We start from the raw sequence: 27827 nt of genomic DNA, 5'->3' as shown, positions 1-27827 counted from the left end.
AAAGACTCATCTAACAGGCACCGCAAACACAGCTCTTTAATTTTATTATAAGTAGACAATTTATACATATATATATATGTATACTGATGTGATGATTTATGTAAACAATGTGGAATTAAATCAAGCCAGCTGACATATCACTTCAAATACTTACCATTTTGGTGATAAGAACATTTGAAAGTTACTTTCTTAGCAATTTTGAAAACAAATCCATCATACTATGCAATAGGTCTCAAAAGAATTCCTGTTGTGTGAGGCCTTGTGCCCCTTGGCCTTCACCTCCTGTCCCTCGCCCACCCTCCAGCCTGTCACCACCGTTCGGTCTCTACGAGCTCCATGTTATGTTGGAACACATGGCTTTAATCTCTCTGTGCCTGGTTTATGTGCTCTAGCTCCACCTCTGTTGTGGCAAATGGTGAAATTTCCATCTTTTTAAAGGCCAAATTGTACAATGTATATAGCCTGCGTCTTCTTTACCCATGTATTTGTTGATGGACCTATGTATTTGTAAGTGTCCATCAACAACGTGTCTTAGCACCTAGGAATACTAAGTGCTACAATGGATACATGGTGCAGACGTCTGTTCAGCAAAGCCGGTGAACACCCAGAAATGGGGGGCCTGATCCCAAATCAGTTTTTTCATCTCTCTCCCAAACCATTTTGGGAAAGGCTGCTACTTTCCCTGTCTTAGTTACTTTTTACTCGTTGCCAAGACAAAATACCTGAAGCCCAAGTTGGGAAAGGAAAGATTTATTTCTTACAGTTTTTGGAGGTTTCAGTCCACACTCAGTTGGCTCCAAGGCAGGCGGGCATGGCGGGGCTGCAATTCATGGCGGCTGCAAATAGCAAGCAGGCACCAGCAAAGAGCAAGACACACCTTCCTGCCATTACATTACATCCTGGCTCCACCCCTATGTGGGTGTAGCACTGACGCCATCAATCCAAGCACTAGACAATGAACCATCACATGCACATCAAATGCACAATGCAAACTCATGAGGCCTGGGGCCACAGACATAAACCATGACATTCCCCATAGCCACTCAAGCCAGACTTCTGGGCTCTCCCTGGACACTGACCCCACTCCTGCTAGCCAGACACCTTGCTGAACCCAACTCTGCCTCAGGGGAAGCCCATCACCTTCCCCCGGCTTCTGGCAACTTCCCCAGGCCTCCAAGGCCTTGCAGCAGCACTCAGCCCAGAGCGAGGCTTGCCGCTCCCCTCTTGGCTCCTGGTCCTCTCAGGTTGAACTCTTCCACTTGGTTCCCTCATCCCCTAAGTCACATGGCACTCGGTGAGTCAGGTGCTCTTCTACTGCACACACCACATTATAAAAGGGTCCCATCCAGAGGTCTTCACTTGCTGAGTCCTGCCAGACTCGTGTTATGCCATCCAGACAAGCTAGCACCACCCATTCCAGGTCCCCTATGGGCCCCCAAGGAACCCAGCAGCAAGTTTACCTTCGTTACTCTGAATGTCCCACTTTCCCATCCTCTACCCTTGAATTCTTCACACTTCAGCTGACTGCCTATCCTGGGAAGATCTGACAACTTCATTCATGCGCCTCTCACACCTCACAGGGACCTGCCAGGTACCTGTGGTTATCTTATCAAGGTTACCGTTTGCAAAAGTTGGCCCCCTTATGCTTAATCTTCCTGATTCCTGCATTTGACATATAGGAACAACTCAAAACATGCTACTGAATTGTCTAAGTGAATGCAGTGCTTCACAAAGACATGATTGACAATCCAACTGGCCAGAAGAGGTGGGAAGTTCAGAGGAAGGTAGGTCCAGGCGACTTGTGATGCTCTTCTAGTTCTGAGTCACCAAGTTTCTAGCTGTTTAGATGCACAAGTTAAGTTTACAAAGAAACAGGCAGATTGAACTGGAAGATACTGGGAGATGGGCTTCCACTCCCATTTGTCACTTGACAAGTTGCTTTCCTCTCCTGGCGTCCCAGTATATGGGAAAACATGAGTACCCTCCCTCCTCCACTTTCTAGTCTCTGTAGAAGCCAGTGTACCCACCTGGGTACACAGTGAAGGCAAACAGTGGAGAAGGCTTATGGCTCCCCGCTGCACCCCAGCCATGGGCAGGGGGGACTCTGGCTTCAGTCTTGGCTCTGCTGATGGTTGTCAGGGTCTGTGGCTCCTTTCCTTCTCCAGAAGGAAGCTGATTTTCTGTGAGTCAGATGAGACAGGGAGCTATGAATCCTATGGATGAGGCCCAAGTGTAGAGGGAGATGTGTGGGCTGAGGCTTGAGCCACAAGCTGGTACTAGTTTTACTGCTTTAAGCTAGAAGCCCACCCTTTCCCTTAATCATTTATAAAACAGGAATGTTGACATGCACATTTCAGAATTGCTAGAAGGGATCCAATGAGGCACACAGCATGGAGGAGGTTGCACTTTCCTGACAGCCACATTTGCACAGCAAACCTAGGGACACTCAACAGCTGGCTTATGGAAGCTCTCTGCTCACTTAGGGCAAATCCTTCTGCAATCTGGGTTTCGTTCTCCCATGTCTACTCCCAAGCCGGTTACCACCTTGAGGAATCAGGCTGGCCAGTGTCTTCCCACCAAGACTGGCCACCATGATTTGCACTTGTTATTCTTTTTGGGGGGAAGGGCAGTGAGCAAGGTCACAGGCTGATACCTGGCATAACTGTGTGCTTCTGAGAACTTCCTCACAGCTCCCAGCTCCAACTCAGCAAGCACACTCTCTTGGGGGTCTGTTTATATTCTTAGGGGGTCATGCACCAGCCCATTTGGTTCTTGCTGCAGCTTCTGTGCATCATCAGCTGGTAACTCCAGGTATTGTCTCAGCTAGGGAACTCAAGGCATCTAATAGACTTTCTCCCTTACTACCAATAGCTTCTAATCTGCCATACCAGCAGGCCCTATCACCTTCCTCTACAGATTTTCTTGGCCTTTCTCTTATGGTTGATCTAACTTGCTAGTTGGTCTTCACTTGGTAATGCTACTTCATTTCAATATCCTCCCTGTTACAACGAAAGAACCCCCAGCCCCTGGACAAGCTTTCTGGAGCTCCTGTGCTAAGTGGTGGTTCTTGGTGTCCAGGACACTGACTGATATCTCTTCTCCATTCTTTTCCAGTGCGGAAGAGGAGGCTTGCAGACTTGACGGGGCCCATCATTCCCAAATGCCGCAGCGGTGTCTAGTGTGCAGAGGTGAAGACCATGCCTTTGAACTGGACATGTTCTACTGACCATCTGTGCTGTGCAGTGGAGACTGAGGCCAAATGCTGGCACAAATCTTTTGTGGTTCAGTTCTTATGCACTAAGGTTTTAGGTTAAATAGTGGTTGTAGTTGAAAATTTTATAAAATATGGGTAATGTGAAGTTTTTCTTTAGTCACAGAAGTTCAGTATGGTTATTATTGAAAAACAAAGAAGCCCTTGAACTGGCAGACTTTCCTACAGATAAAGTGATGGTGGCTGTGACTTAACCCCAGGAGCCCTAAATGGTGGCCTTGCCGTGCCATGTTTCAAGTGATTTATAACACAGTGTGGCTCACACAAACAAACACACACTCTTTGACTAGTTTTGGAAGTATTATAAAATACTTTATTACAAATTTGATCTTAGCTTTTTTTGCAAGAAAGAACAGATAATATTTACTTACTGTCCTTCAAATTTTAATAACCTCAAGATTAAAGCTGCCAGTCCAATTGCTGGATCAAAAACACAGTTTTACCCCCAAGAAAGACAGACTGAAGTCAGAGTCTATCAGAAATCTAAAAACAAGAGTCCTTTCGCTGGACATGAGAAAAACGGTAGTAAAGGGCAACCATGGAATTTCAAGATTCAAAAATCACCTAGACAACAAACATGCTCCTCCGTGTCCTTTATGCACATCTGTGATGTAATTACAGTTGAACACCGGAGTCAGGAAGAACAGTGTCCTAAATGAATGGATGTGAAAATTTACGGTCAAATACCTGCTGCACAGTGGGGAAACGGCTTCTTTGAGCCAAACTAGCAGGGTGAGTTTCCAGTCCATTGTGGCTGCGGTGTTTGGCACGGCCAAGTTTACAGACTTCAATGACCTGTCTCATCACTTACTAGACAAATCATTGCTGATCTTAGGGCTGCAAATGAGTGTCTAAGGGACAATAATGCAGAAAATCTAGGTTTTGAGAGATTAGGAAATCCTGGTGAAACTACCTAAAGAGCATTCTAAAAATGTAATTCTGGTATTTCTACTGGATCCCTCTGTGACACCATACATATCATTTGGGAGCCAGCAAAACTGTCAAGCCACACTGCCCTTGTGCCTTTAAATATACCACAGTGCCAGTTTAACTAGTGTTTCTGTTTGCTGCTTTGTGGGATTCGACCTGATGGTAAGAGACAAGGCCAAAGAGTGGATGAGCACAGACTGTGAGGCTCCTGATGAACAAGGCAAGTCTTGCACACTCAACTCTGATGATGTAGACAGTACTTGGGAAGAAAGGTGGAGCCAGGGCCTCACCACCATGAAGACGGTCTACTGAGGCTGCAAATGGGTCCAGAAGTGGCATCACACTGCAGGGTGGCCATCCCCACTTGGCTTCTCCTTGAAACACAATTGCAGCTGCATTCTGCATCACTGGAAACTGCGACATGATATTAAATCTGTTGGTCTATGTGTGGCTGTGTATATGTTTCTTGGGTCCAGTGTGACACAAACATGTGCCCACATGCTGGCCAGAAGGCTGGGCAGCCACTATGGCAGTGCTGAATGACCATACTAAGGAAGTGTCTTGTGTTCCAAGTGCTGATCTAAAAAAATTGCTGCTCAAATGCCATGGAGCTTATCTAAATGTCTCAGAGCCAACACAGAGAAGCCAATAGTATGTGCTGGGGAGAAGCAGGGCTACTAGAAAGAAATGTGTCACACAAACAAAATTATTAAGAAATAAGGTGGACTGTATCTCTAAAGCGATCTCCATCAGATGAACTATAGGTCTAGACTGGGGTTGGCAAACTTTTCGTCAAGGGCCAGACTGAAACTATTTTAGACTTTGTGGGTCTTACGTTTTTTGTTGCCAGTACTACATTGTGCCATACATCACCCATAAAGGAATGGGTGAGACTGTTGTTCCAAGAAACTTTACACAAGCAGGAAGAGGGTTAAAAGCCAGTTTACAGACCCTCTGGGATCAGAGGAACACGGCAGATGACTTAGATGCAGCCACACTTTTTACACTTTTGCCACCAGGATGGACATGTCTACTAACACGGTCAGTGACTACTAACTCCCCTACTGCATGGCAGAAAATAGGTACCACACAGTCACCAGGCTCAAGGCTCTGTCCCTTAACAGCTTTGGGGTCCCATGCAGCCTGCCCTTTCCCCACTCTAGCACCTTCAACATCCTTTCCCATCTTGGTAACACACAGGGGGCCAACATGGTGACCAGTCTACCATGACAGTACTGACCGCACCGAAGCTGAATTTGTTTCTTTGTCCTTGACCACCTACGCACAGCTGCCCCAAGTCTTTATGGAGGCTAGGGAATACCAACTGTGCCACTTACACAAGCAAAGGTCCACCCTCACCAACAGTGGACCCTGGCTCTGGGTTTACAGGGAGTTGTGTGTGCTTCAAGAGTTCCTTCGGGATGCGTGGTCGCCGAGCTGTGCACTCACATTCCTCTTTAAAGCTGTCCTGCGTAGGACCCGAAGCCTGCTTGCTTCCTTTGTCTTGGCATGTGACACAACAGGCTGTGGATCCTTGTCCCTGACAGGCAGGGCAGGTCAAAACGAGCTGGCGACATTGGGGAGTAGAACAGAGTTTATACTGGTCCCACTGGGCTCCACAGTATGAACATGCTAGAGAAGGAAAAGCCCTTATTAAACACTCACACAGAGCCGTGCATTTCTCCAGCTCCTAAAGAAACTCTTCCCTTACGAGAATCTAATACATTCTCTTGGCCCTGGGGAAGTTTCTGAATAGTAAGTTTCTTGTCTACTGACAGAGAAAATGCTGTCCCTTGCTTTTGTCTGGGGCAGAAAGACTTTGCTTCTGGAAGCTTTTTCTGAATCTAGTACTGAGTGACTTACTTTTCTTTTTCCCCATCCAGAAAATAGGTGCTAATGCTTTTCTCTTCCATTAGCTATCTCCAAACTGGCCAATGCCATTAAATCAGTCCCCTTTCCCAGTAAGGACAACACAACTGAATACAAGACGGCCCCACATTCATATTCAACTTCTACGGTGCACATCCCACTTTCTGGGGCTGGAGTCTCTGGCTGTGGCCAGGACACCTGACCACCTGACACACATTATATTCCTTCCAGCCTGTTGCTTCCTGTCACTGTTGGTGACATCAGCCTTCAGGTGAGGTGCAGTCTCCTCAGCTTGCCTATGTAAGCTACCTTTGGGCCTCTTTCTCTCCCTTCACACTGAGCTGCAGGCACTCATCAAGGTCTACCACTATTTCCTCTAAAATCTCTGCAACTCTTTCCACTTACAATTTCTATATCTAGCTCCAAAAAAGGTCAGAAATAGCTTTCCTTTTTTCTTTCTTTTTCCTGTCTTTTTGAGACGGGGTCTCCCTATGCAGTTCAAGCTGGTCATGAGCTCACTTTGTAGCCCAGGCTGGTCTCAAACTCACAATGATTCTCTTGCCTCAGCCTCCCGAGTGCTGGGATTACAGGCGTACATTACCAACTCTGGCTTACAAGTTTTCAATAAAAAATATATGGCTATTATAATGAGTTAAAAAATCAAAAAGGAGAGAAGATAATCAAACTCAAAACCTTTCTCATTATATCTGAGAGAATTTACCCCAAACCCTCGTCACAAGAGGTCTAGACACTACAGCAGCCACTAAGGTAGTCCGGGGCAGAGCAAACATTCTGAAGGATCGCTCACTGCCTGTGCCTGAATAGCCCACTGCACTAGTGTGGGCTCCACCCTGTAGCCCAAGCAGAGGCTGCCTGCGCTGACTGCATCCTTACACACTCCAGACACTAGCCCTGGGGTCAGCTCTCACAAACTAAGTGCATGTTGCATGTGTGTATGGACCATCTACACCAAGAATTCTTTTCTTGTTTTCTGCCATGGATTTACTCAGTAACCTGGTGAAGACTATGGACTTTGTCTTGAAAAAATTTTAAATGCACAGTGCATATTACAAAGAAAATTATATAAACTATCAAAATGTTTTCCACTGTGATATAGTGAAATAGGCATTATTTACTAATACCCTAAATAATAAGACTTAATGGTGAATCTAGTAACTATTTACATGAGGCACTGATGAATATAAATGCCGTTCTGAGACATTCACAACTATAACAAGATGGTAAAAGTACTGTGAATTATGTGAGTTTTCTTGAAGACACCAGGTACATCCAATAAAACAGGTCTGTTGGCCATATTTGTAATTGAAGGATATGCTTAATTTTCATAAGGAGTTACTAAAAATTTTTCCTATCCATATTCACAGAAGCCCTGAATATAAAGACCCCAGATTATGGCCAGCTCTTAGTGGGCAGGTGGCGCAAGTAAGCTTACGGCCACTTTAAAGGGACTTGCATGCCTAGTGGTACTCAGAACAGCCAAGGGGCCAGTGCAGGCCTCCTGGTGCCTTGTCCTGGGACCTGCTGCTCCACAGCTCCTGCCAAAACAGTGATGCGGTGAACTCATTTCCATGGTTTTTCTCTCCAGGCCATCAGCACTGGCCTGTCCCTCCTGTGCAGCATTGCTGTAAAGGGGAACTGATGGTGTGTGGGTTTCAGTGGTGCTCCGGTGCTGTTCTGACCTACCTGATACCACATTACTGTTGTAGGACAGAGCGTAACGCTCATCAAAAACGAACAACTTCCCCTTGTAAAAGCCATCAGGAAATTCTTCCAAGTACTTGTGGATACCACCCTTGAGCTGGAACACTTCCTTACACACTCCCTGGGTGTGGAAAAACAAGAAATGTGAAGAAACACACACAAATGTAAAAGCTGCGGAGTGCCCAAGGGAATTCCAGGTCAGTGCCATCAGCTGGGTCTTTCTGGCTCCCCCTGCAGGACTCAGGGTGATGAAGCGGCCAAGAGACTCACGGCCAGCCCGCGCCTACTGGGGGATGGGTGATGACAGCAGTCAGGGCCTTGCGCTCTAAGATCCTGGGAAGCTCAACTATTTTTGCTGCCCCCTAAATATAGGAAGACATCTGCTCGGACATGTGATATTACTGAATTTGTTCTTCTCGAGATCAAGCGAAAGGATCAGGAGAAGGGAGACACTAGACTGAGCTTTCTCTTTTTATCTGATGAGTCTCTAAGATTAAGTACTTTTCGCATTGAGATTTAAGAACCTCAGAACCTGACTGGGAGTGAGGGGCAAGGAGGGAGTTGGTGGGTCATTCTTCACCTCCTTGGTGGCAATGTCTTCAATGAAGGGGGGTGGCTCACCTTGGCTTTGAGGTAGGCTGAACCGCGCTCACAGCGGATGCCTCCGGTGCAGTACATCAGCACTCTCTTCTCTCTGAAAAGCTCTAGATTTTTGTCAACATAGCTAGGGAAATAACTGAATTTCCTGATGTCTGGGGCTAAACAGCCCTGGAATCGTCCCTGTAATACAGGAGTGCAAGAAGAAAAAGGATCAGAAAAACATACCGGGAAGGAACAAAGGTTCTCCCTGTGTCAAACAGCTCCCACCTCAGCAGAGAGATTTTGTCAGCTGCTGCTCTCATCCCATAATCTGACCTTTTAACCAAGATGTGAGACAAGAGCACAGGTTTGTGGGGCACAGGTCACAGTCCCACAGAGTCCACAGGGGAACTGGAGAGCCTACTCAGGGCCAACTTTACCAGACTATTGGCATGTTGAGGGTAGGGGCTCATAGGAATCAAAAAATATATTATGCACCAACATGTACTTAATTCATATTTTCTTATACTTTCTCAGAGGCATGTACCACAAGTTGCTCTTGGGAAATCAGTCATGCCGTGGGAAGGGGGAGACTGATGGTTTCACTAAACTCAACTTTGGTTCTTACTTACTATTTTGCTTTCATAGAAGTTTCTGCAATCCAGTAGGATAGTATCACTTTGTTCTTGGCCTGCCTGAGATAACAAATTTTCTACTTCTTTATGAAATTCACCTGGGGTTAAATGGATTCCTAAAACAAAACCAAAAACGTATGTTAAAACAAAATAAACAAAACCTTAGGCCAACTGGTCTAACCTGACATGTCAACTTCCTTCTAATAATTACAACTGTCCCCTAATAACAGTATTTGATGAATGAGAAAATAATTTAGTAATTTCAGGTATCCCAATTTCCCTTTAAGACAATGACTACAAAGATGTGGCAGTTGAGAAACAGATAATTTTTGTACCTGTATAACACTAGGCCCAATCCCACTAATAAAAACCAGGCAACTGGGATCCTCTTGAGTTTGCTGGCCCATCATCCGGCCGGCCATTAGTGGATCAGGAAATGGTTACTGGGCTACTGTCACTGTGCACGAAGCTCTCTGGCATGTATGTGCTTGACTATAGGCCTCAAATGTTCTATACCAAGATGAGCTCAAGCTCTAGGTTAAGAAACCTGGCCTGAGCTGAGAACACAGAGTTTTTAAATGCAAAAAGATAATATAGAAGAGTAAATCTTCCACTAAGAAATGTCTGCATTTGTATGTATGAGTAAAAAAGCAAAGGGTTCAAAGGGCTGCCAATAGGAATGACTTTGAGAAGCAAGATAAGAGAGAGAAAAGGACAGAAAACCAGAAGATAAACTGAATGACTACAGAGAACAGCACTGTGGTGGAGCCCTCTGCCTCCTGACAGTCCAGGACAGAAGTATTTATGTACTTTTGGTCCTCTAAGGCATCTCAGTAAATTGTGAGGCACTTTAGGGGAACGTGACACTGGGATTTTCACCCCTCTGTTAGGTGGCCCCGTATCACCCAAGGAGTCACACTCCACCCAACGATGAGCTCCAATCTCCCCAACAGTGCTCTGTATAGGCAAACTAGATTTCTAGTACTTAGCATAAAAAAGTGCTTCAACTTTTTTATTTTGATTACATGTTGAAATGATGACATTTTGGATGTACTGCACTAAGTAAAGCAGTATTAAATTATTAAATTGTATTTTTTACTTTTTGTGGGGCACAGGTCACAGTCCCACAGAGTCCACAGGGGAACTGGAGAGCCTCAAATGTTCTATACCAAGATGAGCTCAAGCTCTTTTATCTATGAATTATGTGAGTCTTCTTTTGCATGTGGCTACAAGAACATGTAAAATTGTATTAAGGTGCTCATATATTTCTATTAACAATATTCTAAATCTAACTACCAATTTAGAGAAAATACAGGGAACAAAGAAATATCACATAGGATACACTTAGGCTTATCCAGATTACAAGCAACTGCAAATGACCCAGTTCCTTTAAAAACTAAACTGTAAGAGGGAAAAAAGATGGAAGTTAGTTTATAAAGACACTTCAAGAGACTCACTGATGAATTATAATGAATGGGTCTGATATGAATCCTAATGGAAACTTAAAAAAAAATTAGAATATGACTGGAATTAACTTGTAGACATTTGATAAAATGTTTATGTTTGATAAGTTTTCTAGTTTACAGTTTTAATCATTTAGTGATACCTACTAAAATGTGTGTAAATGAGATGATATGACATTGAGATTCCCTTCAGAACAATCCAGAATAGGAGGCTGAGATGGTATAAATCACACTTGGCCGTGAATTAGTAACTGCTAAAGCTGCATGAAATTCACTGTACTATTTTCTCTACTCTTTTAATATTTGGGAAATTTTCATAGTAGGAAGTAAAACAAAAACAAAAACAAAAAAACCCACCTAACAAATGTCTTTCAGTCATCTATCACCGTCAGAGAAAAGGGTAAGAAGACATTCTAGCACACAGCAGACTGGCTTGCTATTAAAAGCCATTGCCTTTTCTAGTAAGGAGCCTATGTGTTCTAATTTGCTGATGAATTATTTACTAGTGATAATTACCTTCTCCCCAAACTGCTGTTTGGAAATAGAAAACAGCTTCTTGTCAAACTGTCACCAAGAAGAATGACATAGGTCACTCTAAGGAAGGGTTTTCACTTATACAAACACCACGGATAAAAACCAATTTAAGCACTAAATGGAGCCGAACCTCACAGCTACTTAAAAGATCCATCCCAGCTTTTAATGGGCAGTGTCTAATTTGTCCATTAACTTTCAACCCTTTGGTGAAAAGCCCAACTCTTTCTACAAACAGGCATACCAGACTTCTTGTAGGAGATCTCACTGGGGCTGATCCCCATGGGTACGATTTCTTCAAATACACCAACACGCAGTTCCGGAAAACAGTGAGCACCTCCTTTGCTGGTCTAGCCAATGAGAAATAAAACAGAACACAGTCTTCCTGTCCCATCACCAGAGGTGAGACAAGTGCTAATCCTAAGAATTAAGACCTGCTTTGTAATATGATGAACTCTTAAGAAACCTGAAATTAGAAAAAAAAATTAGGAACCTCAATGTGCCAGACAGGTTGGCCCAGAATGACTCAGATAATTCAACATATTAATAAGTACTGCATATTTCCAAGGTGTGCAGAAACACTGTATTTCTAGGGCTATGCATATTTAAGTATACAAGCAAAGCACCACTGCGAAATTCCACTGTGCAAATTCCACTGTGCAAATACTCTCGGGCTTTACCACTAGAGCCTTGCCCCCCAGCATGGCCATTACCTTATCACTGCTATGATAAAGCATAAAGTCACTCAACAGCTGGGCTGTGAGCGCCAACAGCTTCACTCCCTCACGTGTCGTGTGCATCTTTTTAAATTCGAGGTTTACTGAAAACATAGTAAATCACAGTGATCTAAGAGAGGGAGTCTCTCCAGTGAACAAATACACTGAAGTTTTAGAGTCCAAGGCTGTGTAGCTAAAGCATCCTTATTGTGTATGGAGAGAGACTCAGGTCTAGAGTGGACACCAGCTGACACAAGGTCACTGATGGCTCATAGGAAGAGCAGGGATCAGTGTGCTCCTTCCACTGTACCGTCCTCTAACATAAAGGACAAAGAGGGTTTACACGGCACTGCTTAGTTTTCTATTTCGGTCACCTGTATTGAGACAGAAGAAGACAGCTCCGGATCATTTTCTTTCATTTTATATTTCTCTTACCTTAAAATCATCCTTACACAGACAATCCTTAAATAATGGGCAAGAAAGCATGACTTCCACATAGAGTCTGGTGGCCAATTTGCTCCCACCAACTGTCCCATTGATCCCTTCATTAGCGATTCGAACCTGAGGCACACAATGAGCAATAGGGAACAGAACACAACCTTAGTTAACACGAGGCTGATGAGACTAACAGGAAAAGCCAAGCTATTACATTGCCGGACAGATGAGGTATTCAATTCATGCATGCACAACAAGACAGTCTCACTAACTTTTGGAAAGCCCACCTGCTACAGAGCTCCAGTCATTCAGTAGCCAAAGCGGTGACTTTGGAGCTAACTTAAGTCCAGGTGGCATAACACAGTCCTCCTGAGGCCAGCAGATTTAGGATCTAGATTTAGCTCTGCCACTTACTTGCCATGTTGTCCTAAGAAGGTTAATGACTTCTCTGAACTTGGATTTATTCATATTGATAAAGAGTCCAAATAACACCAAAATTGAATTAAAAAAAAATAAACGATTACTAAGAATATACTACTAACATTCTAAAGTACAGACATCCTCAAGAATATGCAGTATCTCTTCCTAGTGGTTGGGAGGAAACCACCATTGCAACCCCCACACTCCGAACTGAAGTCCCGGGAAGGGTGTATGTCTGGCTCACTGATGTATCTCCAGGACCTAGAATGCTGCCTGTATCACGGTACTCTCTGGAAAGAGAAGTGATTTAAAGCACTTGTTACTGCTATTAATGTACAAGCACATCAGAATTTGAAAGTTTTAAGTGGCTCTCTTTTTTCAGGTTCCCAGAGAAGAACTTGAACAGCTGCCTTTTCTTGATCTAATTCTTCATAAGCCAGTGGCAACTCACATGTAGTGGTTGTGCAAAGTTACATGATACAGACTCTATATTACATCCCTAGTACATAAGAAAGCATGCTGAGTCTAGCACAGCCTGCTTCAGATGCGGGGCACGGAAGGAGAAGTTACACCACCTCTGCTGCACAGGCCCTTAGCTGTGCAGCGCTGAACTAGCCAGAGTGTCAGGAAAATTCCTCCAAAACAGTCTGGCTGAGGCTGTTATGATAAGACATATACTTCCATGTGCTGTTTTTAGGCAGGCTAGCAGATTCTTTATTTTATTTTAATCTCAGAGGCCAATTAAATGGAAGCACACCTATTCCCTATGTAAGTAGGATAGAACAATCTCTATATTCATGTCTTAGATTTTCAATTGCTGTGATTCTTTTGGGGAGGGAGGGTACCGGGGATCAAACTCATGACCTCACGCTTGCAAAGCAGGCATTTATGCCACTAAGCTAAATCCCCAGCCCTGTGATTCTTGAACAGAAATTTTCAAAAGAGCTCCTTGATGGGGGGGCTTATATCTAAGAAACTGAAATAAACAAAAGCATTTACTGAGCACCTGCTAAAAGACAGAAACTTTACAAAATAATCTGGAAAGATAGGTATCATAATCACTACCTTACAGAAAAGAAGACATAGATGCTCAGAGAAGTCAAGAACTCACCTAGGGGCACAAGTTGATTGGTAGCCCTTGAGTTAGGATTTAAAACCACATCTCTCAAGTCTAAATCCTCTAATCAAATCTTTCCAGGTTCCCCTCAGATTTGAGGCCATAGGATATACAGTAGTAGGAATAAAATCTCCTTTCCATAATTCTAGAAATTTCAAGTTCTCCTTTTTCCCTAAGCAAGCATTGATATTCTGTGAAATCTAGTAGCACAAAACAGTGTCACTAAATTAACACGAATTCTTGAAGCCTAGGAATTTGGACCTGCACTCCAGGAAGATGCTGCCACCTTGTGGGTAAAACTTCTCACTGCTAATTCACCACTTAGGCTGAACCAAGAATAAAAATCTGTCTTCAAACCAAGAAAAGAGATTGATTTCATATTTTGTACATTCTGTCTGAGAAAGCACTCATCTTCCAAGGTATACAAGTTCTCTGAAAAGAAATAGTGATATACATTCATTCCACAATACTAATATGTTTACTATGCACCATAAATTGTGCTAGAACTTAGGGATAGTGGTTAAAAAAAGATTCTTCCCCTCTTGGGGAAACTGAGAGACTAAGGGAGGTGATACAGATCAAGAGATACAAACGGAGAGGTGCTATGAGCATAACTATATGTGTCATGTGGGAGCAAAATGGGAGAAATGGATTTAGACTGAAGGTTAAGAAAGGTCTTTTTAAGGAAGCATCATGAACTTCCTCAAAGATATGAGGCTTGAGTAAAAATTAGTCTGGATCGTGAGTTCAATCCCCAGTTGTAAAAAAAATTAGTCTGGAGATATAAAGTGAGTATATGAAAGTTTCTTGCAGACAATATACCACAAAAAGGCCCAAACACAGGAAGGAAAAAAAAGGGAAACCACCTTGGTGGGCTCCATGAAACTCAAAGACCATGTTGCTAAAGTGTGGAGAGTGACAATAGCAGTAGCTAAGTGGAAAACAGGAGGCCCAGGCACACAGGAATCCAGGGCACGTGAAGGACGTGGTGTTGGCTCACCGATGCTGGACAGCCGTTTAGGGACACTCGGTAGGCAGTGACAGCGCTTTATCTGGCTGTGCTATGAGCGTTGGTGAGGAGGGTGGACTGGAGATTAATGTGGAAGCCAGGGCATGCCTAGGTAAAGGGTGGTGGTGGTTTGGTCCAAGGTGGTAGAAGTGAAAGAAAGAAGTGACTGGAGTCAAGGGAATACTGTAGAGATGGAAATGGCAGGATCTGGGGGTCAAATGAACAGAGCATAAAAGTCACTATTTCTTAGCATAGGTGAGGAAGGTAGCACTGACTAGAACATTAGGAAGTGACTCAGAATCAGACCTATACCTACAGTCTACCCAAGGCCTTTCGAGCTGACATTTCACAGATGCTTTGCTATTCCAGGGGTCAGTACACTGTCTCTGCTTTTTAGTACTTTTACCAGAATGCAGCCGCAGTCACTCTTTTAGGTACTGTCTATAGCTGCTTTCAAGCTACAAGAGTATTAAGTGTCTGTATATGAAGTCTAAAATATTTATTATCTGGCTTGTTAAGAAAAAGCTGGCTATGCTATTAAATATTCCTATAAATTGCTACCCCTATAAAATACTCTACTAAAATGCCCAGCAGGACTTCCCTAACTTCTAAGAACCCAAAATGAATGAGTACAGGTCTGCAACCCAAAGTCGAGTGGAAAATGGGCCCAGTGCTGGTGTTACCTGGAGACGGTATTACCTTGCCTGTGAGATGCAGGTGCTCACACAAAGCTGTCTGCCACGCACAGACCCAGTGGGGATCCTCCAGGTCACGGTAGCAGTAATAAAGCAACACCTCTCCTTCCTCACAGTTGTGGTCACTACAAACAAAAAATGGAAGGAAAGACCATTGGAGTCGTCAGCATGAGAGGGACACAGTTCACAAAGCACACCCAGGAGGTATCTAGGTAAGGTAAAGATGGAGCAGCTCATGCCAACGTAAGAAGCCAATCCCTTTCTGTATTTGCTTTAGAGAAGACAGTACATACACACCCTTCATAAAAGTCAGCTCTTTCCTCCTTGACTGGTCATATCCAAGAGACAGGAATTACTAACTCCATTTTACAGAAAAGCTAAATTTTAGTTTATTTTGGCTTTTCCAGTAACAAAATTGCTAACTACATGAAAACTTTCACTTCCATTTCTTCATATAATCTTCTTACTTACGAGGTGATTATTCCCACAGAACAGACTTTTACACCTCAGCATTTTGGTACTGCTCACAGTGAAGCACTCAAAGTTTAATCATATTCATCACATCGTTTAAGAAACTAAAGAGCAAAATACAGTGCAATCCAAGGGAAAAGTTAAAAATAATTCCATTTACAAGAAAAATCACTAGTAATCAACCTAACCAAGATGGTAAAAGATCTCTGTAAGGAAAACTACAGTACTCTAAAGAAAAAGATTGAAGACATTAGAAAATGGAAGGATAAGCCGGGTGTGGTGGCTCATGCCTGTAATCCCAGCACTCAGGAGGCTGAGGTGGGAGGATCATTGCGAGTTCGAGACCAGCCTCGGCTACAAAGTGAGCTCAAGGCCAGCCTGAACTGCATAGTGAGACCCCATCTCAAAAAGACAGAAGAAAAAAAGAAAGAAAGAAAATGGAAGGATATCCTCTGTGTCTGAAAAGGAAGAATCAATATTGTCAAAGTGGCCAGACTACCAAAACATGGTATCTAGATTTAATGCTGTTCCTATCAAAATATCAACAACATTCTGTGCAGATAAAAAACAAAAATTTATATGGAACCAGAAGAGACTCAGAATAGTTGAACAATACTGACAAAAAGACCAAAGCAGGAGGTATTTCAATCACAGATTTTAACTTACACTACAAAGCTATAGTAATAAAAAACAGCATGATTCTGTCACAAAAGTAGACTTGCAGACCAATGGAATGTAAGACATAGAAACCAACCCATGTACCTTTAGTAGTCTGATCTTTAATGAAGAGACTAAAACCATATGCCGGAGAAAAGACAACCTCTTTAACAAATGGTGCTGGGAAAAGTGGTTACCCACATGCAGAAGAATGACAAACCCATACTTCTCACCTTTACTAAAACCATATCAAAATGAATCAAAGACCTAGAGATAAAAACAGAAACAATGAAACTGCTACAAGATAAACTAGGGGAACAGGCAAAGATTTCCTGAACTGAATTCTAACACCACAAGATATAATACCATAAGAAACAAATGAGATATTAAAAAATTTTAAAACTTCTCTACAGCAAGGGAAGCAATCAACAGAGTAAGCCTACAAAACGGGACTACCTTTTTTGCCAGCTACACTTCCACTAGAGAACTAATATCTAGAATATATAAATAATTTCAAAAAAATTAAGACAACCTCAGAACAAATGAGCCAATTAAACAATGGGATACTTTACAAAAGAAAAAATACTAACAGCAAATAAATACACACAAAAAAGTTTAGCACTTTAGCCATTACTAAATGCAAATTGGAACAACTTGGAGAAGTCACCTTACTCCACTATGAATGGTTATCAAGCACATAAACAACAAAGGCTGCTGAGGACTGGGGAAAAGGAATCCTCATATATCACTCATGAGAATATAAACTACTAAAACCACAATGAGATATTCTGCAAAAAACCCGAACTAAAAATTTCATGCAACTCTGGCTATAACTGCATATCCATGATTATAGCAGCATAATTCACAATACCTGAACTACACAATCAGTCAAAATACCATAAGCACATAAACAGATAAAATGTATACATAATAGATTAATATTTGGTCATAAAGAAGGACAAATTCAAGTCACTTACAGATCTTGAGACTGTATCTTAAGTGAAATAAGGCAGACACAGAAGATTAAATATTACATGATTTCTCTTACTTGAGAAACCCAAAATATAAGTAGAGAGTAAAACAGAAGGGAGATGGCAGGAAACAGGGAGACAGGCTTTTTGCAAATGGGAAAGGAGATATGAGGAAGATAGGGAAAGAGGACTGAACATGATCAAGATACAAGATCAGTGTCCCAAAGTGAACCCAATTACGAACATATGCCAATAAAAAATAAAACACTTTTTAAGAAAGTATAGATGTCAAAAAAATTCACTACATGGGATCCCAATAAATTCTGATAAGTGGTTCATTTGTCTGAGTTTATACACATAAATCTATCCAACTTATAGAGGCCTTTTTGTTTTTGGTTAGTTTTTACCATTCAATGTATTTAAAAACTTAAAATACTCCTGTACAGAGTGTGTGACACAAGCCTACAGTCCCAGACGGCTGAGGTAGAAGGACTGTATATTCAAGCTCAGCTGGGCAACTAAGTGAGACTGTGTCAGAGAAGAAGGAGAGGAAGGGAGGAAAGCAAGTGCTATGACATTCTTGTTCATGGACATGGGTTTTTTGTTGTTGGTGGTGGTTGTGGTGTTATACACGTAGAAGTGGATGACAGAAAAGATGTCCCACCAATAATCCCTAAGCGCTCCAGTTCCGCCACATGCTCATGACATTTGCCAAAGGTGGATGATCGCATCTTAGCCATTTAGTGAGTGGGCCACAGTACGATAACTTTAAAATTAAACCGAAGCACAGAATGAAAATCTTACCTTATTAGCATATCAGGACTAAAGCAGCTTATATCAGGAAGCCAAGCAGACACTTCATCGCTACGAGTTAGGTGCTCTTTGAAAGGGTTCTTCCTATCTGCAGGCCTAAAATTCTTTGAGGTACTCAATGTCACAGCCATCTGCTTTAAAATAGAAGCAGTCTGATGATAAATTTCATCAGTGTGTTGTGTTGCCACATGTCTGTGGATGCCGACTGGGTCCACGAATAGCTGCTGACAGCATTTCCACCATTTCTCTTTACACTCAAAAGGTGGGGCTAGAACTTGTTTGGTTTTGACGAAAAGGGCGAAGGCCTGCAATTATAGTATTATTAAGTAAGTTTAGGTTTATATAATGGATGTTTCAATGAAATCCTTTACATTATCTTTTCACAGGAGGTTCTATAGTTTTATATTTTACCATTCTATGGAAGAATCGCCTGAGAAAATAAGTTCTCTTATAAGAGAAGCTAAGAGTCTATACTATGGAGCATAGCACCTGCCTGATAAATGTGAGGTCCTGAGTTTGATTCCCAGTACAGTGTGTGTATATATATATAGTCCCTGGCTGTGAAATTTTATTCTCAAGATGCAAAATCGAAGTCATATCAGAATATTTATTTACATTTAATTTAGTTTGGCCTTGTGCCGTCTTCAGTAGCCCAGGCACCAAAATTGGAATGACAAGGTAAGGCCGGTGTCCATCCTGGCCTTTCGCAGCCTTTTCTGTGCTCCTCTTCCACATCTGTCTGACACGTGGACAAACTCAGACCCATGACCACTTTCATCCTCCCACTCTTGCCCACACTATTCCAGGACTCTAGTGGCCTCCTCTACAGAATCCTTAAAACTTCCAGAACACATTTTAGAAGTCACTTCTGACACAAAACATTCCATAGCCCTCTTACTAAAAGCTATTTTCCCATCTTTTGAACATGAAAAAAAAATTTTTTTTGAAGTACCGGGGATTGAATTCATCACCTTGCGCTTGCCAGGCAGGCGCTTATGCCACTGAGCTAAATCCCCAGCCCTGAACATGAAAATTTTTACATAATTGTAAAAACTTGCTCTGCTGTCTACTGTTTGTATCTTGATGAACAGACACAAAACTGAGAAAGTTATTGAGCATTTAGATGCTGAGTTTTCATCTGGAAAAAGCCATAAAGAATTATATAAATGTGAAACAAGATAATTAGATTTAGGCCCTTGTCTAGTACAGAACGTAGACATCATCCTTTTGCAATGTGTTTCCTCATCCTGTTTTCAGCCTAATTTTTATTTTTCCTTTCACAATCATATTAGCTGAATCAAACTAGTCTTTACTATTCCCTTAATATAACTTAAAAATCCCTGCCTTCTATTTTTGCTCGTACTAGTCTTAGTGTCTGTTAACACTCTTCCTCTTTGAAGGCCACTGAAAGACTAAGTATTATAAATACGTCCATTCTTTTATCTAAAACATATATTTGATGCAATTATAGACAAAATCGGACAAGGATCTTTTAGGACATTGGCAAGATTGTTCTAAATAAGAATCTTTTACTGCCCGTCAAAATCCTTTCTGCCTTCAACCTGGCAAATGATGTTTTCTAGACTTTTCTGTAATTGAACTTGACTATAATGACCAAGTTTTTTCCAATGGACTCTAAATGGACACAACTCCAGTTCTGGCCCATAAAAACCTCCCATGTGTGCTCCCCCATGTTCTCTTTCTCCTTACTTACTGATGTGGAAACCTTGGAAGGGGTTAGTTAAGAACTACAATAAAACATCAGTCTCAGTACCTAAGAACCTATATGTCGATAAGAACAACCCGCCCACCACATGCTTTCTAGAGATTGGGCCTATTTGTTATTGCAGCCATGACTAGTAAATGAGGAAATTAGTAAATGAGAATAAACTTGATATACCAGATGCACACATATTTTAGAATTATGATAAGCAAATACAGTAGCAGCCCATTCTGATAGGCATACGTAAAAAATCAAACAAAGAGCATCATGAAGTCTTTTATTCCTACATCCTACATGCAATCCACCAGCACTACTTCCAAAACATAGCCATCATCTTTTTTTCTTGTTTTGTTTTTGAGACAGAATTTTGCGATGTAGTTTAGGCTGGCCTTGAACTCACTCTGAAGCCTGGGTTGGCCTCAAATTTGTCGAGATTGTTCAGCCCCAGCTTCCTGAGTGACAGGATTACGGGCATCCACCATCACGCCTGGCTCAAATACCCATAATCTAACCACTTCTTATCACTTCCATTGGCTGCCATTCTGTTGCTCCAATAAAATATCATGAGTCCTCTGATTAGATCTCCTATTCTCCCTATTTTCATTTTTATCCCCATAATTTATGCTCCTTTCAGTCAAAAATTTCTTTTAAAACCTAAATCAGCTACAAGGTGAGCTCAAGGTGAGCCTGAACTGCATCGCGAGACCCTGTCTCAAAAAGACAAAAAGAAAAAAAAAAAAAAAAAAAAAAACCCAAAAACCTAAATCAGATAATGTCATTTCTCTAGTCAAAATCCTTCAAAGGCTTTTTTCTGCTTGCTAGCAAAGCCCTTCGAATGGCCTAGAAGACCAATATGGCTCATCACACTGCTCCTACCTTATCTTCTACCATTTGAGCCTCCTGGGAAATGGAGCCTCTGCACAAAGGGAACATGTTGCGTCATTCACACAATTCTTATGATTTGTTTTAAATTGAAGTTACTGAAGAAAGTGGAGAGGTGGCAGTAGGAAGTTACAGAGGCATCTATTTTCAAAGATGTGGAGCCAAAGATGGCTCTATAAGAGGGGACAAAATATTGAAGGCAAGACAACTAAGCCTCAATTTCATTTCCTCAGCTCATTTTTTTTTCTGAGCCTCAGATTCTCTACTGTTAGAAGAAGGAAATTTTACTCAATGATTAAAAAAAAAAGCCAAGGGTTTAGCTCAGTAGCATAAGCACCTGCCTGGCAAGCGTGAGGCCATGAGTTCAATCCCTGGCACACACACAAAAAAAAGATTAAAAAAAAGAGGACAAACGGCACAGAAGAACACCATTAATACCAGCTACTCTCCTCAAATACTCTACAGTAACTGTCCAGGATCACACTTTGCCCGGGACTCTCCATTGCCTGAGGCACATTAACATCACTGGCTAACGCTCCTAACTAGACCCTGCCATGAGCTGGAGGCCAATTTCTCTAAGGTATTTGTAGTAAATCTGCATTAACTACATACACATGATCATGAAAACATTGACAGTAATCTTACCTTTTTCTTTGCAAATGAGTATTTCTTCTTTGTAATGCCATCTAACTCTGCTTTGAGACTGATGCTAGGATTATCAAGATTTGTATCCTTTAAATCCAAGTCAGAAAATGTTAACACACAGGCCTCCTGATCATCTCCTTGGTCTGATGAAGTAGAAGAAGGCATTTGGTTTGGCTGCAGCAGTGAGGAAGAGATTTTTCAGATGAGGATAGAATATAAACAAAAAAGAAACAGCATTGTCAAAGTCTTCATTTACTTCTCGAAGCAAATATGAAGCTAATTAATTATATAACTTGGCATGTGCTCAGCACACCAAGCTCTACATTCATTCATTCATCCAACAACATTTATTTAACAACTCTGCAATGCCAAGCATGGTTCTACACACTGCAAATATAGCAGCGAATCAAACTGGCAGAAGTCACAGTCTTGTAGAGTTTTATGCTTCTGGAAAGAGATGAGTAATTTTTTTTAAAGTCACATGGTAAAGAGTTATGAAGCAAAGTAATTAAGAAAGCAAAGGGATGGAAGGTATGTTTAAACACAGAGGATAAGAAAAGCCCTTCCAGGGCAGTAGAGCAGCATTTGAGCAAAACACGGATTAGGCAGCAAGCCATGCAAACATTTAGAAGTAAATGGTACAGAAAAGTACTACCTACAAACAAAATCAATCAAGCCATGTGCCAGAACCTTATGAATACTTTGAACCTTATGAATACAATTTTGAATACTTTGTACTTTCTGCTCCCAAATTTCAGGCGTTTTTTTTGTTTGTTTATTTGTTTGTTTTTGTTTTTTTGAGAGGGTGTCACTGTTGTGGTTCAGATTGCCCTGGAACTATGTAGCCTAGTATGGCCTTAAACTCCTGGCAATCCTTCTGTTGCAGTCTCCCAAGGGCTGGGATTACATGTATGAGCCACTGTGATTGGCTCAGAGCCCACTTTAACAGCCAGAGTATCAATTTTACTACTGTGGCTAAATCCTGTCAAAATGGATACACTACAACCAACCACTGCATTCTTTCTTTTATACAGTAAAGCAAATGTTACAAGTAACCAACACTAAGAGGCAACACCATGCCCTGAGAAAAGCATGCTTTTTGGCTGCAAGTATGTGAACCTAGGCAAGCTATTTTACATTTTCTGAGTTCTAATTCTCTAACCCATAAATTAAAGATGGCAGTATCTACCTTACAGGACAAGAAAGGGAATTTAATGCTATATTTTATACTTCACATTAAAAATGGCTTTCTCCAGAAATTAGCTCTAGCAGATTCTATTTTCCAAAAATGACCATAGCCATTCTTAGTCTATTTCTCTGTTCTCTAAGCTTATATAGCCTGATAACTGCTCCCAAAATAAAATAAGATGGAGGCAATTATAGGTAGCTTCTCAGACTGGATCCTAAAAAAGAATATACTTGCGCTGATTCAGCTTTTAGGATGCTCACTCTGAAACCAACCAATATTCAGCTCACAGAGACCACAAACAAGGAACCACCTAGAAAGGAACTGAAGCTTTCAGCTGACAGACAACACCAACTGCCAGACTCAGATGGTTCCAGTACCAGTTTTTGAACTGAAAACAAAGAGAAACTGTCTGTGTTATGCCTTATTTAAATTCCTGTCCTTAGAACACTAAACCATTAGGTCACTAGTGAACTAGTAAATTGTCTCCTAAAAGTAATCTTAAAAGAGGCAGCCTGAGGTGGACATCTGAGGTTCTGAGAAGAGTGGTAACAGGCAGAGAGGTCCCATGTCCAGAATAGGGTGCAGAGAGAGAGTGCTACTGAAAATGAACAAAATGTAGCACTGGGGACTGATCCAGGACCTTTGTACTGAGTTAATCCTCAGTTCTTTTTTATTTTGGGGCAGGGTCTCACTAAGCTGCTAAATTGCCTAGGCTAGGACTCAAAATTACAGTCTTCCTATACTCCTGCCTCAACCTGTAAGGATGCTTAAATCATTAGTATGTGCCCCACATTCAACTTGTGGGATGATTTTTGTTTCTGTGTTTTGAGAACAGCCCTTGCTATATGGTTCAAGTTGGCCTTGAAATCACTATGTAGGTGTGGCTGGCCTTGAACTCATGGCAATCCTCCTGTCTCAGTCTTCCAAATCCTGGGACTACAGGCATGAGTTGATATACCTGACTTGTGAAATGATTCTTGGTTCCTAATTTTCTCACAAAATCATCTAGCTTTCCTGAAAAATCTTATCAGCCTTGTTTTAGGAGTACCTTCAACACTCCCTAATTTTAAACCCTCGGCATTTCTTGTTTGAATTATTGTAACAGCCTATTTCCTTGTAAGAATCAAGAAGGTATTAAAAAACAAGTTAGATCATCTTTCAAAGGTTTCTCAATTTAATCAGATAATGTCTGATTTAAAAGCCCCTTTCCCTTACTTCTCCTATCTCATTTTCCACTACTCTCCCTTTGCTCACTAACTCAGATTGCACTACTGTACTTGTGCTCATTCTTTAATGCGTCATTCAGAAGATCAGCACCAAGACAGCGCGGGTTTTCCTTTATTTCCCTGCACCCTCAGCACCTAGAACACTGCCTGGTGCATAGGAGATGCTAAATGGTAATAAACACAGCATACTTGTTGGATAAACAACAGTCACTGAACAGTCAAGGAAATACCTCAAAAAGGACCAGATGGTTGAGGTGAAACCTCAGCCAAAATAAGCAGAAGTCAGCCATGAAGATTTAGGAGCAGAGACCTTCAGGTAAAGCAAATAAAGAGTACAAATTCGTAAAATGGGAACAAGTTTAATTTATCGAGAGAAAAAGTGGGTGGAGCAGAACGATGAAGTCAGACCTCACTGGCCACGATCAGAAGTTTGGAATGGAAAGTCCGTGGAGAATTTTACACACACAAGTAGCGAGATCTGATCATGGATTTGCTTTCAACACACAGTCATTAGGGTTTATAGACAAATGGTCATGTCAGAAAGAGAATACTATGAACGATTCCTCAGGTTTTTAGGTTAAGCAACCGAAGGATAGTGCAATGTCATGAAGTGGGAGACTGAGTGGATAATTTAGGCCGGGAGAGTGAAATTTCAGATGACCGTGGACAAAGCAGTATGCTCTGTGCTCATAAAAGCCACGCGGATAAAGTTCATATAATGTACGGGTAAAGTTACCCAATGAACACTAGAAATAGATTGCAACACTGAAAACAATCATCTGTCCCTTCTCAATCAGACCACTGGGAGGAAAGCACCAACACCACCTGCGCAGACGGCTCGTTGGCTGCAGGTTTGACGGTCCCCGGGGGAGGCCTGTGCGGCGACGCCTTCCGCCCAAGCACCAACCCGTGCCCCGCGCCTGGCCCAACATCCCGGTCCAATTCCCCGAGGAGACAGAGGCCAGGAGATGGGAATAAAATGAGCACGTACCCGTAGGTCCTGCTCCTTTCTAGTTCTGCCTTGAACGAACAGACAGCCCGGAAAAGGTCTCAGGTTCCTAGGCTCTACCCTACAGCCTCGCCGCCTGATTGCGTAAGAGGGACGTCCATGACGTCATCGCGCTCCGGATGTTTGCGCGAGAGTAAGCGCAGGGGTCGTCGGGAAAACGTCGCGAGCGACGGCAGAGGTCGCTCCTGTGCCTTACTTTCAGGCTAGGTTAGCGGACAGCAGGCTCTAGCTAGCTGCAGAGGTGGCGCCTCCTGCGTGGCCCCGGAAGCAGACAGAGCGGAAGGCGGGAGGAGGAAGCAGCCGACAGCAGAGGAAGCCCGAGGGGGCGGCTGCGTGCTGACCACACGCCCGTAGCCCGGTGAGCGGCAGACGCTGGCGCTTCGCTGCCCAGCCCACCTGGCGTCCTCTCCACGCGCGTTTCCGGGAGCCGTCGCGAGTGAGTGCGCCTGCGCGCCGGCCTCTTCGCGCGCCTCGTTGGTTCTTGGTGCCGGTCGGCGTTCCGACTGATTCTGTAGTGCCCCCGGGTCCAGCGATTCGGCCCGCCGCCCGACAACGCACAGGTGGGCAATATGTCACGGCGGCGGCACAGCGACGAGAATGACGGTGAGTTCACTCAAATTCATCCCCAGGCTTTGGTCTTCGGGTCATCGGGGAATGAACGGGAAGCCTTTTTTTCGCACGGAGAGTTCGGGGTGCGTTGCAGGAAAAGTGCTGACCCCCTGCGGGTGTGACCTGGCGGCATCTGGAAAGTCACTCCCTCGCCACGCCCCCGGCTCCTTCTGTCAAGGGATAGGAGGCCTTCTGAGCCCCTAGGCCTACCCTGGTCTCTAAGGACTCTTGGATTTGGCCCTACCCGGCCTAGCAGGAAAGGCCATCTGTGTTTGTCCGGCTGCCTTTTTGGATCAGTGATGGGGGCATAGTAGTTCCAGTGTTATATTTGAACCCCTAAAACGCTGGGTCTGAAAACGGCTCTCTGAAAACTTCTCAACAAAGCCGTGATAAAAATCAGGTAGGTTGCCATCTGAACTCTACTTCTGTACTAGTTGTACATTGCTTATCCTCTTGAAAGTTGCAAGGAAAGAGTTTTGTGTCTTCTTCACGCCCAAGCAGTCACTGATAAACAGATAGCTGTTGCATTAGATTCACCTTAAGTGTATTTCTCCCATGTAAGAAAGTACTGGAAAACTAACTGGAGAAGCCCAAAGGTTCTTGTCCATTTGCATGGTTGTATTTATGGAGATCTAGTGTTGCCCTGCTAAAAGTTAGGAATAATTTTGCTAGTTTATTTTTTATTAGTATGTACTTACAGTGCACGATTACATTCATCTTGAAGAACTGGTACATGTATATAACACATCTCAATTTTTTTCTATCCCCTTCTCCTCTTCTCTCTCCCACTTCCTCCATCTCTTGGTCCCCTTCTCTTTTGAAATTTTTTGCTAGTTTAGAGAGGAAAAGATCCTTGCCTTAGTAAGCATTACAGTAAGTTAACACACATCCATATACAAAACAATGAAATCTAAGAGTAATTCTGTTAATATTTTATGGTATTATTCTTTGAAAGAAGTGTATCTCATAGAGGATTTGGAGTGGAATGTTTGAAACCAGAGCCTACTATTTACTTTGTGATCTGCCCAAGTTGCATAACTTACTAAAACAATGGTCTGTCATATAGAAGAAAGGATGTTTTCTTCATCTGCTTATGCCACCAAGCTATATTCCGGGCCCTATCTTCTGTTAATCCTTTAGGGTGATAAACACTGGCACAGGCCAAGAGAGTAAGAAAAGTTTAAAAAAAATTATTTTTGCTGTAGGGTCTCAGTTAAAGTTGGCTTTGAACCATTTTGCAGCCCCAGCTGGCTTCAAACTTATAGTGATCTTCCTGCCTCAGCCTCCTAGTGCTGGTACTGCAGGCATGAGCTATCATGTCTGGCTCAAAATTTTTAATTGAATGAGTTTTCTCCACTAACATTTTTCTCTCTGGAGTGTTGAAACAGAATGGGGACAGCGTTACATGCATTGTTTAACAGTAAAATGAGGTTTCTGCTAGGGTATGGCTTGAGGGGATATTCTAGTCCAGCCTTCTAATCTGACATGTGAATGTCTATATCCTTGAGTGTCAATAACAGGAAGACATGGCTAGCAGTGCCCAGACACCCTAGGAGGACCAAATCCAGGAGCTGTCTGCTACAAGGATATAACTACATTGCACTATTTGAACCCGCCCCCCCCCCAACCTCTCACTCATACCAGTGATTGAAGCCAGGGCTTTGACACTGAGCTACAACCTCAGTCCTGTGTTATTTTGAGATGAACCTTGCTAAGTTCTCCAGGCTGGGCTTGAACTTTCTCCCTTCTGCCTCATCTCCCAGAGTTCTGAGATTACAGACTTGCACCATCACACTTAACTCAGCATGCTTTGATTTTTAGCACAGACTTTTTTTTTTTTTTTTTTTGGTACCAAGAATTGAACTCAGGACCTTGTGCTTGCCAATTTTATGCTTTCTTTTCTTTGTCCATTCTCCATCTCACTTCTTGCGCATCCCTAAAGAGGTATCACCAGAGAAATGGAATGTGGATACGTGGAAAAACAATTTTTGCTTTGGTTATTTGGAGGCTTGCATAATTTTCTTTTACTCTTAACTGGCACCTGAATCACTAGGGCATATAGTAAGAACCCCAGAGTAACTAAAACAAAAAAATGTAAAATAAGACATTTTTTAAGCAGAGTTTTTGGTGAGTAAATTAGTCATGGAGAGCCACCTTGTAATACAACAAATCTTTAACTTTTGTAAATTGCCACAATAGGAAATGAACAGAGTTTTCGCTAAATAGTGATTTGAATCACA

At 42.5% G+C, this 27827-nt stretch overlaps 3 protein-coding genes across 5 annotated transcripts in view; 2 read left to right on the top strand and 1 right to left on the bottom strand.

Annotated features, from left to right (window-relative positions):
* Nucleotides 1-4647, top strand: part of Tmod1 (tropomodulin 1) — a 69696-nt gene extending 65049 nt beyond the window's left edge. For both annotated transcript variants that reach the window (XM_063225068.1, XM_023565525.2), the window contains one exon: nt 3115-4647. In XM_063225068.1, coding sequence (XP_063081138.1) covers nt 3115-3179 — 65 coding nt within the window. In that variant the 3' untranslated portion in view covers nt 3180-4647. The remainder of the gene's footprint in view (nt 1-3114) is intronic.
* On the bottom strand, nt 3562-25140 carry Tstd2 (thiosulfate sulfurtransferase like domain containing 2). Of its 2 annotated transcripts, XM_003470713.5 has the most exons (10): nt 24961-25139; nt 21555-21728; nt 18296-18609; nt 15397-15517; nt 12152-12277; nt 11245-11350; nt 9004-9122; nt 8414-8572; nt 7775-7913; nt 3562-5833 (listed from the first exon to the last, which is right to left on the bottom strand). In XM_003470713.5, exons 2-10 carry the CDS (start codon nt 21717-21719, stop codon nt 5535-5537), a joined length of 1548 nt encoding a protein of 515 aa, XP_003470761.1. In that variant the 5' UTR covers nt 21720-21728; nt 24961-25139; the 3' UTR covers nt 3562-5534. The 2 variants fall into 2 exon arrangements, with proteins under 2 accessions (XP_003470761.1, XP_013008831.1); XM_013153377.3 differs by lacking the exon at nt 12152-12277 and having other exon boundaries at nt 24961-25140.
* A 133-nt stretch (nt 25141-25273) lies between these two features.
* Nucleotides 25274-27827, top strand: part of Ncbp1 (nuclear cap binding protein subunit 1) — a 56899-nt gene continuing 54345 nt past the window's right edge. Inside the window, exon 1 of the mRNA XM_063225022.1 lies at nt 25274-25581. Within this exon, the coding sequence (XP_063081092.1) occupies nt 25548-25581 (34 nt within the window). The 5' untranslated portion in view covers nt 25274-25547. The remainder of the gene's footprint in view (nt 25582-27827) is intronic.

This window comes from Cavia porcellus, unplaced genomic scaffold, assembly GCF_034190915.1.
Source record: "Cavia porcellus strain 051 isolate PalLab524CR breed Dunkin Hartley unplaced genomic scaffold, mCavPor4.1 scaffold_1, whole genome shotgun sequence".
Taxonomy (NCBI): domain Eukaryota; kingdom Metazoa; phylum Chordata; class Mammalia; order Rodentia; family Caviidae; genus Cavia; species Cavia porcellus.
Note: the sequence above shows the minus strand (reverse complement) of the source record. Positions and strands in the feature narration are given on the sequence as shown.

Coding starts and splice junctions, on each gene's coding strand:
- Tstd2 (XM_003470713.5), bottom strand. CDS start 21,719: ATGCCTTCTTCTACTTCATCAGACCAAGGAGATGATCAGGAGGCCTGT. Junction 9,123..11,244: donor GATCTCCTACAAGAAGTCTG/GTATGCCTGTTT, acceptor GTTTTGTTTTAG/GAATCCATTTAACCCCAGGT. Junction 8,573..9,003: donor ACTTCTATGAAAGCAAAATA/GTAAGTAAGAAC, acceptor CCTGTATTACAG/GGACGATTCCAGGGCTGTTT.